Source organism: Tamandua tetradactyla, chromosome 4, assembly GCF_023851605.1.
Source record: "Tamandua tetradactyla isolate mTamTet1 chromosome 4, mTamTet1.pri, whole genome shotgun sequence".
Lineage (NCBI taxonomy): Eukaryota > Metazoa > Chordata > Mammalia > Pilosa > Myrmecophagidae > Tamandua > Tamandua tetradactyla.
In genome coordinates, this window is record NC_135330.1 from 194233507 (window position 1) to 194255478 (window position 21972).

General features: G+C 42.4%; 1 protein-coding gene across 4 annotated transcripts in view; it reads left to right on the plus strand.

Moving 5' to 3' along the window:
- Positions 1-21972, plus strand: part of MTUS2 (microtubule associated scaffold protein 2) — a 565128-nt gene that overhangs the window by 185137 nt on the left and 358019 nt on the right. For all 4 annotated transcript variants that reach the window (XM_077158944.1, XM_077158945.1, XM_077158947.1 and 1 more), the window contains 2 exons: positions 11672-14071; positions 16524-16764. In XM_077158944.1, the coding sequence (XP_077015059.1) occupies positions 11915-14071; positions 16524-16764 (2398 nt within the window). In that variant the 5' untranslated portion in view covers positions 11672-11914. The remainder of the gene's footprint in view (positions 1-11671; positions 14072-16523; positions 16765-21972) is intronic.

Genomic DNA, 21972 nt, shown 5'->3' on the forward strand with positions numbered 1-21972 from the left:
TCCAGGAAAACCCGGCTGGGGTCTATAATACCTATGTAGACCCTCCTAAGGGTGGGGAGGGGAAAGGCACCTTGCAAGCAGGGTAAGAAACAAGAAAACAAGAACTGAAAAATTACCCTCTGTTAAACAAAACTTAAGCTAGAGGCCCAGAAAAAGCTGAACTGAAGTTTAAAGAACAGATAGACAACAAACTCTTCTAGGAAGAAAACCCTAGGTAAGATAAGTGAAAGCAATCTCCAGAATAAACTAATTAAGGTAATTAAATGTCCAGATGCCAGCAAAAAATAACAAATCACACCAGGAAAATTGAAGATATGGCCCAGTCAAAGGAACAAACCAATAGTTCAAATGAGATACAGGAGCTGAAACAACTAATTCTGAATATACGAACAGAAATGGAAAACCTCATCAAAAACCAAATCAGTGAATTGAGGGAGGACATGAAGAAGGCAAGGGATGAACAAAAAGAAGAAATGGAAAGTCTGAAAAAACAAATCACAGAACTTATGGGAATGAAAGATATAGTAGAAGAGATCTAAAAAACAATGGAAACCTACAATGGTAGATTTCAAGAGACAGAGGTTAGAATTAGTGAACTGGAGGATGGAACATCTGAAATCCGAAAAAAACAGAAACTATAGGGAAAAGAATGGAAAAATACGAGCAGGGGCTCAGGGAATTGAATGATAATATGAAGCGCACAAATATACATGTTGTGGGTGTCCCAGAAGGAGAAGAGAAGGGAAAAGTAGGAGAAAAACTAATGGAAGAAATTATCACTGAAAATTTCCCAACTCTTATGAAAGACCTAAAATTACAGATCCAAGAAGTGCAATGCACCCCAAAGAGAATAGATCCAAATAGACGTTCTCCAAGACACTTACTAGTCAGAATGTCAGAGGTCAAAGAGAAAGAGAGGATCTTGAAAGCAGCAAGAGAAAAGCAATCCATCACATATTAGGGAAACCCAATAAGACTATGTGTAGATTTCTCAGCAGAAACCATGGAGGCAAGAAGACAGTGGGATGGTATATTTAAATTACTAAAACAGAAAAACTGCCAACCAAGAATTCTATATCCAGCAAAATTGTCCTTCAAAAATGAGGGAGAAATTAAAACATTTTCAGACAAAAAGTCACTGAGAGAATTTGTGACCAAGAGACCAGCTCTGCAAGAAATACTAAAGGGAGCACTAGAGACAGATATGAAAAGACAGAAGAGAGAGGGGTGGAGAAGAGTGTAGAAAGAAGGAAAATTAGATATGATATATAAAATACAAAAGGTAAAATGGTAGAGGAAAATACTACCCAAACAGTAATAACACTAAATGATAATGGACTGAACTCCCCAATCAAAAGACATAGACTGGCAGAATGGATTAAAAAACAGGATTCTTCTATATGCTGTCTACAGGAAACACATCTTAGACCCAAGATAAACATAGGTTGAAAGTGAAAGGTTGGGAAAAGATATTTCATGCAAATAACAACCAGAAAAGAGCAGGAGTATCTGTACTAATATCCAACAAATTAGACTTCAAATGTAAAACAGTTAAAAGAGACAAAGAAGGATGCTATGTACTAATAAAAGGAACAATTCAGCAAGAAGACATAACAATCATAAATATTTATGCACCGAACCAGAATGCCCCAAAATACGTGAGGCATACACTGCAAATACTGAAAAGGGAAATAGACACATCTACCATAATAGTTGGAGACTTCAATTCCCCACTCTCATCAATGGACAGAACATCTAGACAGAGGATCAATAAAGAAACAGAGAATTTGAATATTACAATAAATGAGCTAGACTTAACAGACATTTATAGGACATTATACCCCACAACAGCAGTATACACCTTTTTCTCAAGTGCTCATGGATCATTCTCAAAGATAGACCATATGCTGGGTCACAAAGCAAGTCTCAACAAATTTAAAAAGATTGAAATCATACACAACGCTTTCTCAGATCATAAAGGAATGAAGTTGGAAATCAATAATAAGCAGAGCGCCAGAAAATTCACAAATACATGGAGGCTCAACAACACACTCTTAAACAACTGGTGGGTCAAGGAAGAAATTACAAGAGAAATCAGTAAATATCTCAAGGTGAATGAATATGAAAACACAACATATCAAAACTTATGGGACGCAGCAAAGGCAGTGCTAAGAGGGAAATTTATTGCCCTAAATGCCTATATCAAAAAAGAAGAAAGGGCAAAAATTCAGGAATTAACTGTCCACTTGGAAGAACTGGAGAAAGAACAGCAAACTGACCCCAAAGCAAGCAAAAGGAAAGAAATAACAAAGATTAGAGCAGAAATAAATGAAATTGAGAACATGAAAACAATAGAGAAAATCAGTAAGACCAGAAGTTGGTTCTATGAGAAAATCAATAAGATTGATGGGCCCTTAGCAAGATTGACAAAAAGAAGAAGAGAGAGGATGCAAATAAATAAGATCAGAAATGGAAGAGGAGACATAACCACTGACCTCCCAGAAATAAAGGAGGTAATAACAGGATACTATGAACAACTTTACGCTAATAAATACAACAATGTAGACGAAATGGACAAGTTCCTAGAAAGGCATGAAGAACCAACGGTGACTCAAGAAGAAATAGATGACCTCAACAAACCAATTACAAGTAAAGAAATTGAATCAGTCATTCAAAAGCTTTCCAAAAAGAAAAGTCCAGGACCAGACGGCTTCAATGTGAGTTCTACCAAACATTCCAGAAAGAATTAGTACCAACTCTCCTCAAACTCTTCAAAATAATCGAAGTGGAGGGAAAGCTACCTAATTCATTCTATGAAGCCAACATCACCCTCATACCAAAAGCAGGCAAAGATATTACAAAAAAAGAAAACTACAGACCAATCTCTCTAATGAATATAGATGCAAAAATCCTCAACAAAATTCTAGCAAATCAAATCCAGCAACACATTAAAAGAATTATACATCATAACCAAGTAGGATTCATCCCAGGTATGCAAGGATGGTTCAACATAAGAAAATCAATTAATGTAATACACCATATCAACAAATCAAAGCAAAAAAATCACATGATCATCTCAATTGATGCAGAGAAGGCATTTGACAAGATTCAACATCCTTTCCTGTTGAAAACACTTCAAAGGATAGGAATACAAGGGAACCTCCTTAAAATGATAGAGGGAATATATGAAAAACCCACAGCTAATATCATCCTCAATGGGGAAAAATTGAAAACTTTCCCCCTAAGATCAGGAACAAGACAAGGATGTCCATTATCACCACTATTATTCAAAATCGTGTTGGAGGTTCTAGCCAGAGCAATTAGACCAGAAAAAGAAATACAAGGCATCAAAATTGGAAAGGAAGAAATAAACCTATCACTGTTTGCAGACGATATGATACTATACGTCGAAAACCCGGAAAAATCCACAACAAAACTACTAGAGCTAATAAATGAGTACAGCAAAGTAGCAGGTTACAAGATCAACATTCAAAAATCTGTAGCGTTTGTATACACTAGCAATGAACAAGCTGAGGGGGAAATCAAGAAACGAATTCCATTTACAATTGCAACTAAAAGAATAAAGTACTTAGGAATAAATTTAACTAAAGAGACAAAAGACCTATACAAAGAAAACTACAAAAAACTGCTAAAAAAAATCACAGAAGACCTAAATAGATGGAAGGGCATACCATGTTCACGGATTGGAAGACTAAATATAATTAAGATGTCAATCCTACCTAAACTGATCTACAGATTCAATGCAATACCAATCAAAATCCCAACAACTTATTTTTCAGAAATAGAAAAACCAATAAGCAAATTTATCTGGAAGGGCAGGTTGCCCCGAATTGCTAAAAACATCTTGAGGAAAAAAACGAAGCTGGAGGTCTCGCGCTGCCGAACTTTATGGCATATTATGAAGCCACAGTGGTGAAAACAGCATGGTATTGGCATAAAGATAGATATATCGACCAATGGAATCGAATAGAGTGCTCAGAAATAGACCCTCTCATCTATGGACATTTGATCTTTGATAAGGCAGTCAAGCCAACTCACCTGGGACAGAACAGTCTCTTCAATAAATGGTGCCTAGAGAACTGGATATCCATAAGTAAAAGAATGAAAGAAGACCCGTATCTCACACCTTATACAAAAATTAACTCAAAATGGATCAAAGATCTAAACATTAGGTCTAAGACCATAAAACAGTTAGAGGAAAATGTAGGGAGATATCTTATGAATCTTACAATTGGAGGCGGTTTTATGGACCTTAAACCTAAAGCAAGAGCACTGAAGAAGGAAATAAATAAATGGGAGCTCCTCAAAATTAAACACTTTTGTGCATCAAAGAACTTCATCAAGAAAGTAGAAAGACAGCCTACACAATGGGAGATAATATTTGGAAATGACATATCAGATAAAGGTCTAGTATCCAGAATTTATAAAGAGATTGTTCAACTCAACAACAAAAAGACAGCCAACCCAATTACAAAATGGGAAAAAGACTTAAACAGACACCTATCAGAAGAGGAAATACGGATGGCCAAGAGGCACATGAAGAGATGCTCAATGTCCCTGGCCATTAGAGAAATGCAAATCAAAACCACAATGAGATATCATCTCACACCCACCAGAATGGCCATTATCAACAAAACAGAAAATGACAAGTGCTGGAGAGGATGCAGAGAAAGAGGCACACTTATCCACTGTTGGTAGGAATGTCAAATGGTGCAACCACTGTGGAAGGCAGTTTGGCGGTTCCTCAAAAAGCTGAATATAGAATTGCCGTATGACCCAGCAATACCATTGCTAGGTATCTACTCAAAGGACTTAAGGGCAAATACACAAACAGAGATTTGCACACCAATGTTTATAGCAGCGTTATTTACAATTGCAAAGAGATGGAAACAGCCAAAATGTCCATCAACAGAAGAATGGCTAAACAACTGTGGTATATACATACGATGGAATATTATGCAGCTTTAAGACAAGATAAACTTATGAAGCATGTAATAACATGGATGGACTTAGAGAACATTATGCTGAGTGAGTCCAGCCAAAAACTAAAGGACAAATACTGTGTGGTCCCACTGATGTGAATGGACATTCGAGAATAAACTTGGAATATGTCATTGGTAACAGAGTCCAGCAGGAGTTAGAAACAGGGTAAGATAATGGGTAATTGAAGCTGAAGGGATACAGACTGTGCAACAGGATTAGATACAAAAACTCAAAAATGGACAGCACAATAATACCTAAGTGTAAAGTAATCATGTTAAAACACTGAATGAAGCTGCATCTGAGCTATAGGGTTTTTTTTTTTTTACTATTATTATTACTTTTATTTCTTTTCTCTATATTAACATTCTATATCTTTTTCTGTTGTGTTGCTAGTTCCTCTAAACCGATTCAAATGTACTAAGAAATGATGATCATGCATCTATGTGATGATGTTAAGAATTACTGATTGCATATGTAGAATGGTATGATTTCTAAATGTTATGTTAATTTCTTTTTTTTCCGTTAATTAATAAAAAAAAAAAAATTTAGGCCTAAGAGTCACCCCCAAGAGAGCCTCTTATGTTGCTCAGATGTGACCTCTCTCTCCAGCCAATATAATGAGCAGTCTTCCCACCCTCCCCCTCTCTGCGTGGGACATGACTCCCAGGGGTGTGGACCTTCCTGGCAACGTGGGACAAAGATCCTGGAATGAGCTGAGACTCTGAGAACCTTTTCGACCAAAAGGGGGAAGAGTAAAATGAGACAAAGTGTCAATGGCTGAGAGATTCCAAACAGAGTCGAGAGGTTATCCTGGAGGTTATTCTTACACATTAAGTAGATATCATCTTGTTGTTCAAGATGTAGTGGAGAGGCTGGAGGGAACTGCCTGAAAATGTAGTGCTGTGTTCCAGTAGCCCATGTTTCTTGATGATGATTGAACAATGATATAGCTTTCGCAATGAGACTCTGTGAATGTGAAAACCTTATGTCTGATGCTCCTTTGATCTACCATATCAACAGAAGAGTAGAACATATGGAATAAAAATAAATAATAGGGGGAACAAATGTTAAAATAAATTTAGTTTGAGATGCTAGTGATAAATGAAAGCGAGGGGTAAGGGGTATGGTACGTATGGTTTTTTTTTTTCTCTATTATCATTTTATTTCTTTTTCTGTTGTCTTTTTATTTCTTTTTTCTAAATCGATGCAAATGTACTAAGAAATGATGAATATGCAACTATGTGATGATATTAAGAATTACTGATTGTTTATGTAGAATGGAATGATATCTAAATGTTTTGTTTGTTAATTTTTTTTAATTAATAAAAAAAGTTAAAAAAAAAAAGAATAAAAAGGTGGAGCTGATTCATTTCAGCAGGAAATCTGGTGAGATAAGTTTCTGCAACCTGGATCCCTAGGGCTGTCCAAGTTCCTGCCCTTCCCATGTCAGGTTTCTCAGGAGGTCTTGGAATCTGTGATCTATTCTACATCCTTCCAATAAATACACTTTTTACATAAAAAAAAGTTTACAGTTCTAAGGCCATAAAAATGTCCAAATGAAGGCATCCAGAGAAAGATACCTCGACTCAAGAAAGGCTGATGGGTCCAGTGCACCTCTGTCAGCTTGGGAAGGCACATGGCTGGCGCCTGCTTGGACCTTTGGCTTCTGGTTTAAACGTTTCCCAGGGGAGTGGTTTCTTTCTGCATCTCCATACCTCTGGGTCTCATCGGCTCTAAACTCTCTCCAAAATGTTTCCCTTTTAAAGGACTCCAGCAAACTGATCAAGGCACACCTTAAATAGGAGTCACAGCTCCAACTCATCAAAAGACCACATCCATGATGGAGTGGACTATGCCTCTTTGGAAACAACCTAATCAAAGGATCCTATCCTATAATATCGAATCAGGATTAGAAGAACAAGTCTTTTCTTGGGTACATAACAATTTCAAACCAGCACAACCAGCATCATCAAGTTTGGGAGGTATATTTTTGTGGCCCTGGCCATGGGTGCAAAAAGCCAGTTTTAAGCATTCAGGGGCGAGTTGGTGTAACTTGACAGTAACTCATGCAGTACTTGAGCATTTTATAGATGATCAGGAATTAACAGGGGGATTCATATGTTCATGAGGAGGTTATTCTCTTGGAGTGGGTGGTTAGAGGTTCAACTGAAGGAGCGGAAGCACTGTTTCCATGGGCCTCTGTGTGATGTCAGTGTGTTTGAAGCGTGTGTATAGCTTTGGGCAGCACATTTAAGTGGCACTTATGGTTACTGGTGTGTGCACATAGACGAAAGCTTAGATGCTGGGAGTTTCTGAAGGTTTCTCAAGCAGTTGCCAGAATCTAATTTTCTAACAAAGCGAATAGGTTTTGGGCAGAAAGGGGGTAAAACAGCTCTTTACAAATAAATCCCTGAAAGGTTGTCCATTGGAAGGATACAGTGTTCCACTTTAGGGGGACAGATCTCAGCTCAGGGCAGGAACTTGCAGACTGAGGGTCTGTGGAGAGGTGGATGGGCTGCCTGGGGGGACAACGAGCTTTCATCCTACCTGGGAGAGTCCTTGGAACACCCTTGTCCTGACATTTTAGGCAGCCAGTAGGTTATGAGCCTAGAAGATCGTTAAATTCCTTTTGAACTAAGGATTTAATCAATAGACTTTTTTCAAAATAAAATATTTATGTTGTAACTTTTTCATCGTCATGGATCTGAAGCACATGAGGGTTATATACCCCAGCTCAGGAAAGCATGCATTAAGTTGGCGGGGGTGTGGTTCAGTTGATTGATATATTTGTGTATTTTGGTTAATTATGTATAATCCTGTAGTATGAGTCTGAACTTTTATGACCATGTTTTATGTTTTGGAAAAATGTTTACCCTGGTAGAGAACTACTAGGTTCTGTTAGTATGGAAATCCAGATCCAGTAAAACCCTTGTTGGTATTTCCTGTGCGATTGTCTTCTGGGAGGATGGTGGCGCTTTGGGGTGCAGGTGGGAAGCATAGCCTGGGGGGAAGGAGCGTGAGGCGTTACCTCCTGTGTGTAATTTCACCTTACATAATTGAAGAAATTTTCTAAAATTACTTTTCAGCTTTCATTTGCACTACACTTCTTATTTTTTTCCTGCTCTTGCTTCACGACAGTGCTTTATTCTTTCTTCTTCCTGTGTGTCTCCATGATTTCACCCATTGACAGTTTTTCCTTCTACAGTTTCCACTTTCCATCTGGTTTTTACTTTCTATCTCTGTCCCTGTTTGGCCACTTCTTACCTGTGTCACCTTGGGAATGTTACTCTTTGTGCTTTTATTCCTTTACCTGGAAATACAAGCAGGGAGACGCCATGGCCTATCTTGGGAGGCTGAAGCAAATATAAGTAGTGTCTCACGTGTAAGTGCTGTGTGTGCTACCGGGTACTTAGGAGCTTCTAGCTTTCCATCCCCTTGCCACGTTATTGTTTGACTGGCAAAAAACATCTGTGATACAATTCTTTAAAATTGAAAAAAAAATCTCTTAATGGAAATATACTGATTTTATGCTTATTTGTTACTTTCTATCAATCCCAGCGTGGACTGTGGTTTTTAATGCCCTGTCATCATTCTTCATGGCCAAGAGGTTCTCTTTTTTTTCTTTTCCTGGTTCAACAGTTCAAACCAAAGAGGACTCTTGGCTTCATATTTATAATTCTGCCTACAGAGAATTAGAGTCGCTCCCTATCTGTGGATGGCCCATATTTGTGGAATTTCTTGTTCTCCTTTCCCTGCTGGCACACCTGTTCACTGACCCAAGAGGGTACAATATATGTTTACTGCTGTCTTGTTGATTTGCTAATGTGCTTGTCACCGGCTCTGTGGTTTTTTGAGCCGCTGCTTTTTGTATTTGTGCCCAGAGAGCATATATATATTCAAGGGAAACACTTAAAATTGAATTAAAAAAGAAAGATGGGTTCATCGAGAATACCCTCTGTGTTGGCAAGCCACGGCTGGGACCAGGGTATTGGCACCTGGGTCAGGCTTGAGGGATCTACTGGGGGACTGAGGGGTGCCACTGAAGACAGCCTTGGAAGAAGAAGAAACAGAAGGAAAAAAGGAGAGGGAGGCAGGAACAGAGGGCCTGAGAGGATGAGGACAAAGGAATGAAACATGGGAAGGAAGGGAGAGAGCCACAGGGAAGAGACTAGAACGCCCCTGTGTTTACGGGCGTGCATCTGTTTGGGTAGGAGACGATGGGAATGGCGGAAGCATAGACAAGGATGTTCATGTGTCTTGGGAGGAGGGCGAGGAGGGGCAATCAAAAAGAAAAAGAAATGACTTAAAACCAAGCTTTTGCACAATAATTAAAAAAAAAAAAAAGGAAAATGCATGATCATTTAAAAAAAACCAAGGTTTTATGAAGTAATTTCTTTCATGTAAAAAAATGCATGTTCTCCATTCACAGATGTTTTGAGGGTTGTCCTTGTAGATTGTGAAGGGTTAAGTTGGGAAGGGTTAAGCAGGGATGGCAAGGGTCACAGAGGCAAGTTATTGGTAATCTTTCATTGCTTAGGGTGGGTGGCAGGTTCTCAGGTGTTCATTTTATTATTTTGCCTTGTGACTTAGGTGTGTGGCTGTGAATATGTACATGGATGTATATATGGGCGAATGTGTATACGGATATTTGTATATATATTCTTGTGAATATATCAAATAGAATATGAAATAATGGAGAAGGGAAAACAAGTGGGTTAGCATGTAACCTGTTCCAGAAGCAGCATGACCTGCTGTCTGTCCCGTGTAGTATATGTGTTCTCGTATGTGTTTGTCTGAATGAACAGGAGGGTGTGGCTGGCTGCCGACGCTCAACCCATCGGGGGAATTGGGGCCAGGACAGAACTGTGTTGCTAAACTCTCCCACCCCCAGTGTCCAGTAAAGCACATTCATGGTGGTGGATAAAACAATGTTAACCTTAAATGAAATGGTTTAGCGATGATTTGTGAGTCTACTTAAATAGCAAATTAATACTGCATTACATTTTCAGCTCTGTGAGGGCAGAAATAACATTCATTTTATTTGTCATTCATTCAGACATTTATTTGTTCATTTATGCCTCAAATACATACTAAGGGTCTAATACATATGCCAGGTACAGACCAATATTTATTTTCAGTGTCTAGCGTATCTGAAAGTTTTTTTTTAAGACTATAAAGTAACATCCTGTATAGTAAGACTGTATAGGATGTTATGAAAGCTCATCATAGAAGGACATAGTTTATCCCACTGGGTCAGGAAGGATTCCTGGAGGAAGTGGTGTTTATGCTTGGGGCTGAAGAATAAGTAGGAGGTGGTTGGGTGAGGTGGCAGGAGGACTTCACAGTCCAAGCCGATGGAAGAGCATGTGTAAAGGCCCTGAGGCAGGGAGGAGGGAACTTGGTAATAGGAGAAAGGAGGCCAGTGCTGCCACAGCCTGGAGAGCAAGAGGGAGGGGGCAAGTGAGGCTCGGGAGGCACGCAGGGGCCCGATCATGCAGGTCTAGAAGTCTGGAAGAGTTTTCCCAACTTTTTATTTGGGAAAATTTCAAGCCTATGGAAAAGTTGCCGGTCTAGTTCAGTAAATTACCTGTTTTTTTTTACCATTGTTACATTTTGTTGCATTTGCTCTCTCTTTCTCTCTCTCACACACAGTTATATACGTGTACATACACACGTGTGTGCATATTTTTCCTTTGCTGAACTATTTGAGAGTAGGTTACAATACCAAGTCATCCCTGCATTCTAAAGTATGTATCACCTTTGAACAAAGTTAACCTCTGGCATAATTACAATACCATTATACAGTCAAGAAATTTAGCATTGAAACACTACTGTTACCTAATATCCAGTTCACATTTAAGTCCCCAAATGTCCCAATGATGTCCTTTGCCAATTTTTTAAAATCCAGGACCCAAGGATCATGCATTGCATGAAGACAAACATGGCTGATTTGAAGTCTTAGGACAGCTCTTTTGAATTCCCATAAATTTGAATCTGTCTGATGATTTTCCCACAACTAAATTCTGGTTTGACTTTTATGGCAGGGGTATTACTTAAGTGATGTCGGCTCTGAGAAGGACCTAACACTTGGAGCCTATGATGTCAGCTTCTGTTACTGCTGATGTTAATTTTTTTTTTTTTTTTGCTTGGTGAACCTGGTGTCTGCCAGGTTTCTCCATTGTAAGGATAAAATTTTCCTTTTGTAAGAAATAAAAATAACCTGTGGGGTGATACCATGAGACTCTGTAAATATCCTGTTCCCCAACAGAGTTTCACTGATGCTTTAACATCCATTGGTGACCCTTGCCCAAAGTGATTACTATTTTGATGGTTGCAAAAATGGTGGTTTTCCTTAGCTTTCATTTTTTTCTACTTTTATTAGTTGATATTCTTCTGTGAAGATGAGTCTTTCCTTCTCCACCTTTTAAAAATCTATTATCAGTATGGACTTGTGGATTTTTAAAACTCGGTGTGTATTTATCCATTGCTAGCATTATTCATTGTGGCGTCCCAGTTTTTCCACAGGTAGCCCTGTATGAAAGTTTTTTGAGAAATATGTAGATCAAGTGGATGAAATAATGTGGACGTGATCTGTGTATTTCTCATGCTTTTTTCCTCCGGAGACTCTGTGTCCATCTAACATGGTGGTACTTTTATTTTTCTGTAGGTCTCATGGACTCATTGGCTCTCCTTCGGCGGGAACCTAATAGAGAATTCGTCTTGTTCCACAGCAAGGCGATGCCTGATGTTAAAACTGCTCTGAAAGTGAGTGAAGCAGTGTCACGGTGTGACATCGTCTGGGGATGACAAGCGGCTTGAGAATTTCCTCCTAATCATCCTGCAGCTTGAAGAAAGCTCCTCTCCGTTGAGTAGGACTGCATGGAAAGCAGCCCCCTCCGCAAGGTGGAGAATGAGTGTTCCGATGGCTCCTAAGAAATCGTGCTACTCTCAGTTGCAGGACAACAGAAATGGAGCAAAAAATAATAACGAGAGCACCCTGAGTCCGGGAGACACAAATGCCAATCAAATCATGTCGGAGGTTGGCTCACCGGATGAGTGGAAGACAGGTGGCCTGGAAGACGAAATTCCAAACGCGAATTCAAGCGAGGCGGCAGCCATCACCCATGTCAATAAGGAATTTCACAGACTTCAGGGCTTGGGGAGGGACTCCCAGGCTGGCCCCACCAGCCGGACAGATTCGAAGCTTCCTACCACTGTCCGAGGGGAGCTCAGCACGGACCCTCTGCCGACCCCTCGGGGCACTCAGGGGCCAGGTGTGTCGGGTTGGAGGGGCGCTCCGAGTGAGTCCGACCCCGAGGTGGTGGCTCCAGGGAATGCTGGGGTGACCCTGCATGCCCCCAGGGGTACGCGGGCCGAGCCCCCCAACAGCGAGGAGCCCAGGAGGCCCCCCCTGGAAATAGTGGGCAGCAGCTCCCTCACTGGACAAGTGGACCTGCTGGCTGGGCAGTGGGTGCAGCGGGCGTCGCTGGAGCCCCCCAAGGCGCCGTGCCCAGGCCCTGGTGGTGGCGAGAGACCCCAGCTGACCCCGATGGCCCACCTCTGGGGGCCAGGTCTGCCTCCAGCAGAAGATCCCTCGGAGAAGACTGTGCTTCGTCCTAAACCATCTACCTCAGAAACCAGGGGAGCCGCCCCCCCAGGGGGCCAGCCGGTGGGCACACCCGTCCCGAGGGGCAGCGAGGGCCACCCACCTGCTTCTGCCCCGGCGGCGCCCCCGCTGAGTCCACCCTCCGCCTCTGAGGACGTCCCGGGGGCACCAGAAGCACAGTCGGGCCTGGGACAGCAAGAGCCCCAAACGGACCCAAGATGTGCCCAACCCCGGCCTCTGCAGGAACGGAAGGCGGCCTGGGCCGGATGTCCCGGGGCGCAGGAGGGGGTGGCCACGTCATCCCCGGAGGGCAGAGAGCCCTGTGGCAGGGCCCCCAAGTCTCCCCCACACCCGGAGACCTCAGGCTCCGTCGGCAACTCGGGGCGCGGAGGGCGCGGGGAGAGGGGTGTCATCAGCCTGTCTGATGAAGACTCCCCTCCAGCCACCCCCCAGCGGGGCCCTGCCTCCTTGGGAGCTGCTGATTGTCAGCCCCCTCACAAAATTTCTCCAAGTGCAGATGGGAAATTGAGTGAAATGTCTCCAAGCGACGTTTCCCCAGGTGACGGTGGTGCCTCAGCCACCCCTACAAATCCTACAAATGATGGCAAACTCCTAGAGGTGAGTGAGAAGAGGCTGCTGGGTGGCAGGAATAGGGACAGCGCTGTGTTTGGGGCTTCAGATGCTTCGGGTGGACAGAGCAAAGCTGGGGTCCCCGAGCCCCTTCTCCATCAAAGCCGAAGCTCAGGAGCAGGGGAAAACACAAAGATGGCTGCAGCTGTTGCTGAAAACAGAAGCCTAGTAGAAAGTGCAGCTGGGACCGAGAGTGCCCCAGCCAGAGCAGAGCCCCTGCGCCCTGCCCCAGCCCCCCTGCACCCAGAGATGGCTGTGAATGGGGCCCACCAGCCCACTCCGTCCAGTAGCAGGTTTCAGAATCTTTGCGTGCTTGGTGTGGGCCTGGAGTCGGCGACCCCTTCTCCCACCCACAGCGTGCAGTCGTTGGACATGACCCGGGAAGTGCCTGACAAGAACGCCTGCCCCAGTGGAATCCCCAAGCCAGTCTTCACACATTCCAAGGATATTCCCTCCTTGCAGGAGGGAATAGAGAATGGCCACGTAGAGAAAACAGAGGAGAGGACAGAAACGAAGCCCCTCATTATGCCCAAGCCCAAGCACGTGAGACCTAAGATCATCACCTACATCAGAAGGAACCCTCAGGCCCTTGGCCAGGTGGATGCTTCGCTGGTCCCGGTGGGGCTTCCCTACGCCCCACCCCCATGTGGCATGCCCCTTGCCAAGGAGGAGAAGATAGCAGGGGCCGACCTCAAGCCGTCTGCCAGCCTCTATGAGAAGTTCAAACCAGACTTGCAGAAGCCAAGGTTCTTCAGTCCTGGTCTCATGGTCTCTGGAATCAAGCCCCCAGGGCAGCATTTCGGTCAGATGAATGACACGTTTTTGCAGGAGGTAAGAGAATGTCATTGCACGGTCATCTGCAGGTTGGGTGTCCTAAAGTTTGTTCCATATGGTCAAAGTTGTGAAAACAAAATATTCTTCCTAAGCAAATGGATTTTGATGGACAGATTGGTAGAGAATGGATGCTTTACCTAGACGAGATTTGTCTGTAGAGAAACAGACATTTTGGACCAGGAGGTTTGCTGGTCATGATGAGATGCATTCAACATCTTAAGGCGACTCAAGGAAATTCAGCTCCATGTATTACGTAGGAAATTAGGTGGCTATGTACTAACTTGGCTTCCATGGTTAAATACGTGAGCATAGCTTTTCCCTAATGGGAGAAGCTGAGATTCGTACCAGTGAAGGACATGGCGAGTGAGCCAAAAATAGTCCATTATGCATGTGCTCAGTGTGAAGTAAGAATAATCGTAATGACTGCCATTTAGTTGAGCACCTATTGTGCCTTGGGCACATGTAACGTTTAGTCTTTATCAGTCTCCCCTAATCCTTACCGCAGTTCTCTGGAGGCTGGAATGGCAACTTTTAGCATGGTATAGATGATGAAACAGACCGGGAGAGGTTTAAGGAGCTTGTCGAGGACCACAAAACTAGCACAGGGCTGAGACTTTCACACAGGCCTGCCCAGTTTCAGACCACACTGTCCTGCGCCTTTGTACTTGGATGTACAGCGAGCTGTCCTCCTGGGCCTCGGAAGGGCCTTTTTCTCCTGCACAGTCTCCATGTGGCAGCCGAGTGACCAGTGAAAGCGAAGCCCAATCCCATCACTCCTCTGCCTCCCCGCCCCACCCCCCAGGGCTGCCCAGGGGTGTCAGTTTTAAGGGAGAACTTTGTATCTCTTTCAACATGAAAAGATTATCAGATTAGGGGGTGATCTTCTGAACTAGCTCTGAGCTAAACTGCTGTAGCCTCTATTGTTTAAATGCTTAGGGTTCCTGAGGAGATACAAGTGTGACACATAACATGTATCACGCTTTAGAGCAGAGTTCATTAACTGATGAATCTTTTCATACATAGCCTTTGGTGCTATCTTATTATTAAATCATAAAGGAAATAGATTTCGTTTTTAATATGTAGAAGGGCCAACTATGAATAGGCCTTGTGAATGCAGTTGAGTTGCATTTATAAAAGGTTCTCACAAGCAATATTCTAATCCAAACTTATAGGACAAAGTAACAGTAGCATTGTGTTATTAACGTAAGGAAAGAACGGAAATGTAATTCTTTATAGAATAAATATTTAATTGAGCTCCAGTTATATGCTAGACACTGTTCTAGAAACTGGGAATTCAGCAGCAAACACATCTCTGCCCGAGGGAACTTCCATTCTAGTGAACTCCTATTAAACTTCCTTGGAAGTCTTACCTGACTAAGGGAAGACAGCAAAGGAGGCAATTCGCAGTCTCATTTTTAATTTGAACATGCAGAATAGATGCCTGAAAACATTTTCCAATGGCCTTTTCTCCCTCGATAGCAATGCATGGTTTATTCCTTAAGAAGCCAAATAAAGACTTAAAATCAGTTGATAAAGTTCATCTAACGCTAGGTTACCATAAAAATTGTGCCTTTTCTCCTTAGATAAAATGAAACTTTTGCGATTTTATGAATGTTTGTTAATTCCTTTCTTTGTTTTGCTGACATTATTTGTTTATAGAATGACTGCTTGCACAAATTTCAATGATTTTTTTAGCAGTTTGATTCACACCCGTACAATCCATTCTGAGTGTCCAATCAATGGTGTAATAACACAGGTATGCTTTCACAGCCACAATCAATATTAGAACCTTCTCATTTCTCCTGAAAAATTAATCTCGTATCCCTTATATTTCCCTATTCTTGGCCTTTAGCTTTGGAATAGTGCCTTTGTTACAATCAATGAAAGAATATTACAGTGTTTTGTTAACTATAGACCTTAGTTTGCATTAATTGTCCCCCCCCAACTACCACCATATTATTAACCTCTTGTAATATGACGTATGTTTGTTCTAGGTCATATAAAGAACTTTCTTATATGTGCACAGTTAACCACCGTCATCATCCGCTCCAGTTTCCGCTAAGTTATGCAGTCCCAGGTTTTCTCCTCTAGCTTTCTTTTTGGCCCTCTCCTTTCAGCCATACTCACTCAGCTTTGTTAATTACACTCACAGAGTTGTGCTGCCATCATACATTCCCAATGATTTTTTAATAATGGAATTAAAGGGAGTGCTTTTTCCTCCCAGTGAAATGTGTGTTAGCAGCACATTAGAACGGGAGACCCGTGAGATGGGCCGAGTGTGTTGCCAACGTCACGATGAGACGGAGACGCGGGAGCCCAGGGGGGAAGGCGCTGCAGGCCAGCAGCTCGCGGGGCCCCAGGGCTCCTGGTCAGAGCTCGGCTCTGTGGGCCTGGGTGTCCTTCCTGTGGCCTGAAATGCTCTCACTGAGCTTCTCATCATTCCCCACAGGTTGCAGAACGGCCAGGAAAGGAGGAATTCTGTTCTCCCACCTATACGCATTATGAAGTGCCCCCGACTTTCTACCGCTCCGCCATGCTGCTTAAACCCCAGCTGGGGTTGGGGGCCATGTCCCGTTTGCCGTCGGCCAAGAGCAGGATTCTGATTGCTAGTCAGAGGTCGTCGGCCAGTGCCCTGCATCCGCCAGCACCCATGGCGGCAGCAGCCAGCCTCTACAGCGCTGATCCTTCAGGTAATGTGTCCAATGTCGCTGCTGCTTCCTGCTGTCCTTTCATAGAGCGATGACACAAGATGGGTGACTCTCTAAGAGAACCCCTTTCTTGTTTTCCCACCTGTCCGCCAGGTTCATCTGCCTGCAACTATGGATATTTGTCATCACTGCCGTGCCTCTATGCCACTCCTGGCTTTTCGTGGTTTACCTCTTGTCTAATACTTTCTGTAAGCTTTTATTCAGAAAACTGTTTTTCTGCACAGTGGCCAGGTAATATGTATTTTAGGCTTCAAGGGCTATACTTGAACTATGCAACTAGGGGCTGTGATTTGAAAGCATCAAAAGGCGAGCTGCACGAGTGGGTGTGGCAGTGGCCCAGCAAACTTAATTCACAATGACACGTGGTAAACTGGATCTGGCCCGTGGGCTGCACTTTGGCAGAGCTTTGCACCACTCGCATCAGTTTTTGCATCTCGTGAAATTCTGAGCACACTGTATTTGCTTACACAATGCCCCTGTGCCCCTGCCACCTTTCCCAGCCCCGTCTTCCTGCTCGGCAGTCCTGGCCAAAGCCATGTCCTTGATGCTTCTGCAATTCTCTGCTTTCCTCTCTCTTTTCCACTGCTCTTGTGGTTTCCTCCAGGTTTGCCTTTTTATTTTATTACAGCAAAGATATGCACCCACTGTAAAAGTTCTTGAATATGGAAATATATGAAGAAGAAAGTGATAGTTACTTATATTTTTAGTGCCCAGGCAGCAAATTAATAATAGGAAATATTTTCTTCCAATGTTTTATTTTTTTATGTGCTTTTTAATAGTTGAAATGATACTGAAGGCTAAGTTTGGCCTTTCCCCACCTAACATATTATAGTCATTTCTTATGCCTTCAGACCATTTCAGAAATATTTTAATGGCACTGTAATATTCTGTTGTGTGCATTCATTCATTTATTCCACATATTTTGGGTGCCCATTATGTGCCAAAAATGGTAGGTTCAGGACCATTTTGCGTTGAGCAAAACAGATCGAGCTTCTTTCTTTGTATAGCTTACAATTTAATGGGTGAGCTGGACATTCAAAAAGTAAACACAAAAATAAATGCATAATAAATTGTGCTAAGTGTTAAAAAGGCAAGAAACTTGGTGCTTTGAGAAATGGTAGCCAGAGGAGTGATCTCGGTGAGACAGAGGCACTTCTGGGACAGCGTCTTTGGGGAAGTTAGAGAGTGGGGACGAATGCCAGTGTGTATTGAATCATTCTCCAATTACTGGAAATTGGGTGCTGCAGATTTTACACCATTTTAAATAATGCTGCAGTTTGCCTGTTTGTATGTAATTATTTGTCTTCATTTATATTGTTTCCTTAGGGTAGATTATTTGAAGTATAATTGTTGGATAAAAACCTATCTGAACATTTGTTAAAATCAACTAAAATTCCAGAAAACTTGAATCAGTTTTTTCACACTATTGTTTCTTGAATGCACTCCCTTCTTTCATACTCTTGCTAACATTGAGTAGTACCATTGATATTTTAAAATACTGCACTTCCTTCATTATTTGTGGAAGGAAACTAATTTTTCATCTGTTGGCCATTATATTACTTGTGACTTTTCATTTACTCCAATAATTATGAGTGACCTTAATATGTTTTGTGTTTTCTTGACAAGCACATCTATAAGAAATCAAATTACTTCTTTTTTTGATAGTGTAATTTATATAAATGCAAAATACTATTATGTGTCCAGATCAAGACACATAACACGACCAAAAATCATTTTCTTTCTCAGAATGTTACAGACATTTTTAAAATCAGCTTTAATGAAATCTAATTTTACAACAAAGTAAATTGTAATTTTAATTGTAATTAAAATTTAAAATTTAATTGTAAAACTTAATTGTAAAGTTTGGAGATTCTTGAACAACTATACATTCCCATGAAACTAAACCCTATTCAAGGCATAGATATTCATCATCATTTTCTCTTTGCAACATTTACCTTCCTAAATGTTGCCTCAGAAAATCTGGAAAGAATAAATAGTATTGAAGAAAATAAGGCACTAGAGAAGGGGGAGGGGAGGTTTGAGACAGAAAGGAGAGGGTTTGCAGTTTGAAACAGAGAGGTTGGAGAAGCCCTCCTGAGAAGGTCACCTTTAAAACAGTCTCCTGAGAGTGAACCATATCAATATCTGGGTAAGAGGGAGGAGCCAGTACAAAGGTCCTGAGGTGACGAGAAGGCCAGTGCAGCTGGAGCAGAGGTGGGGGCTGGGTGGTGGGAAGGGATGAGGACAGATAGGTGATTGGCATTGGGGATGGAGGATTGCATGAGACCTAAAGGACTTATGTAAGGATGTGACTTTGAGTGAGAAACGAAACTTTTGGAAAGTTTAAAGCTGGGGCGATAAGGTTTGCCTTTTGCGTTAATGGGATTTCCTGACTCCTATGTTGAGAAGAGACTATAGGAGGACAGTGGTGAAATAGGGAGACCAGTTAGGAGGTGATGCAGTGAGCCAGCTGAGATATGATAGGGCTTTGGACCGCGTGAGATGGTAGAGCCAGTGGACATGTGCTATGAGAGAAGAAAATTCAAAGCTGATCTCATGGCTTTTGACTTGAATGATTAGAAGATAGCAGGTACATGATGGCATTTGAAGCTGTGATGCTCCCTTTTACTGGCTGCCATTTACTGCCCAGCCCCACTTCAACTTCATCCTTGTCCGTAAGTTAGAAATTTGATGTGAACTTGAATTATGCTCTGTTGAAATAGTATGATGCAATAAACATTAATAGTTTAGCTTTGTGCACAAAATTTGAAAAAAGTTCAAAGCCCTGAAAATAAAGTAAGTGCAATTTGTCTTGCAGTAGTCAGGTTTTGAATTACACGAGGTTGTTAAGAATCGACCACATGTGTAAAAATACCTTCACCCAGCAGTGGCAGGCAGCAGGGCTCCTCCTGAGGATGGATTCTGTGTATTTGCATGTTTGTACTGAGGATGTCCCTTCTTGAATGTTCAATTTAGCCTTTGGAAGCCAAGATGTGAAGGGCTCCTTCAGCCTAACTCTAAGGATCTCATTCCTTTTTCTCTAGTTTGGAGATATTGTATCTCCCCATGGGATATATCACTATTCTAGTTTGCTAGCTGCCAGAATGCAATATACCATAAAAGGGGTGACTTTTAAAAAGGGGAATTTAATAAGTTGATAGTTTAAAGTTCTAAGGCTGAGAAATGTCCCAATTAAAACAAGTCTATAGAACTGCCCAATCAAAGGCACCCAGGAAAGATACCTTGGTTCAAGAAGGCCAATGAAGTTCAGGGTTTCTCTCTCAACATGGTGAACATGGTCAAGGTTTCTCTGTCATCTGAAAAGGCACATGGCAAACATGGTGTCATCTACTAGCTTTCTCTCCTGGCTTCCTGTTTCATGAAGCTCCCCGGGAGGCGTTTTCCCTCTTTATCTCCAAAGGTCGCTGGCTGGTAGACTCTCTGCTTCCCGTCTTTCTCTGCTATCTCAGAAATCTCTCTCATTTTCCAAAATGTTTCCTTTTATAGGATTTCAGAAACTAATCAACACCCACACAAATGGGTGGAGACACACTTCCACTAATCTAGCTTAACAACCACTCTTGATTAAATCACATCTCCAGGGAAACGATCTAATTACAGTTTCAGATATACAGTGCTGACTAGAGATTAGGAGAAGCGGCTGCCTTTACAAAATGGAATTAGGATTAAAGCATGGCTTTTCTAGGGTACATGCATTATTTCAAACCAGCACAATCACCCATGTGGAGATATGGTGATATCATTTGGAGAAAGCTGTGTCTCCACGTGGGGTCACCTTTGGGGACCCGGCACAGCCTTGTGGCATTAGTGGGAGTTCCTGCTAAGGGACATGGAAGTTGTTAAATCTTTCCCTGGTGCTGTTGGAGAATCACCAGGCTTAGGCTCTGGCACAGACAATGAAAGGTTCTTACTCTGGGGGTTAGGGAGCTTTGCTGGGCAATGGCTTAGCACCCATGGGGCCCTGTCTCTGGAGCCATGCCCGGACATTTGACCTGCTCACGTGGCTGACTCCTGGTGGAAGCCTTCTTCCTTGCTGGGCAGCATCACTAGGGTCATTCAAGCTCCCTGGACCTGCTCTGGGAACACATCTGTCTGTCTGCGATCCCCGGTGTTTGGCTCTCCTATCACATGGCCGTGCATGTGGCAGCCTCTCATGGCTTCTCCCTCCTCTTCCAGTCTCTGTTGATGTTCAGATTCTCCCTCTGGCTTTCTCTCTCTCAGTCCTTTCCTCTAGGTTTTCAGTAATGGGATTAGGACCCATCCTGACTCAAATGGGTCACATGCTAACCGAAGTAACCTTATCAAATGGTCCTATTTAAAAGAATTCATACCCACAGGAAGGGATTAAGATTAAGAACATGTTTGTCTGGCGTACATGTCTCCAACCCCCCTCAAATCGTTTTTCTTCAGTTTAAGAGGTAGAGAGCTCAAATTTCAAACTCTTCCAGGAATTGAAGGACAACTGTTTGCATCCCATTCTTCTGGCATAACAAAGAAAAGAAAGAAAAGGCGAATAGGGAAATTTCCCTAATTAAAACTATTTGAAAAGTCTCAAAGCTCCTCTCTGCCACGAATTTCTGTGGACTGCCTTTTTGCAGCTGCTCTCATTTCATGCCTCCACCTGTCCTGCAGGTGGAAGTGCTGTTCACCACAGCTGGAATCGAGAGCGCTGTAGAAAAAAGAAAAACCAGTTGTGCTGGTTTGAAAGGATGTATGTCCCCTAGAAAAGCCATGTTTTAATCAAAATCCCATTTCATAAAGGCAGAATAATCCCTATTCAATACTGTGTGTTTGAAACTGTGATTGGATCATCTCCCTGGAGATGTGATTTAATCAAGGGTGGTTGTTAAACTGGATTAGGTGATGACATGTCTCTACCCAGTTGGGTGCGTCTTAATAAGTTTCTGAAGTCCTATAAAAGAGGAAACATTTTGGAGAATGAAGGAGATTTGGAGAGAGCAGAGAATGCTGTAGCACCACAAAGCAGAGTCCACAAGCCAGCAACCTTTGGAGATGAAGAAGGAAAATGCCTCCTGGGGAGCTTCATGAAACCGGAAGCCAGGAGAAGAAGCTAGCAGATGATACTGTGTCTGCCGTGTGCCCTTCCAGATAAAAGAGGAACCCTGACCGTGTTCACCATGTGCCTTTCCAGATGAGAGAGAAACCCTG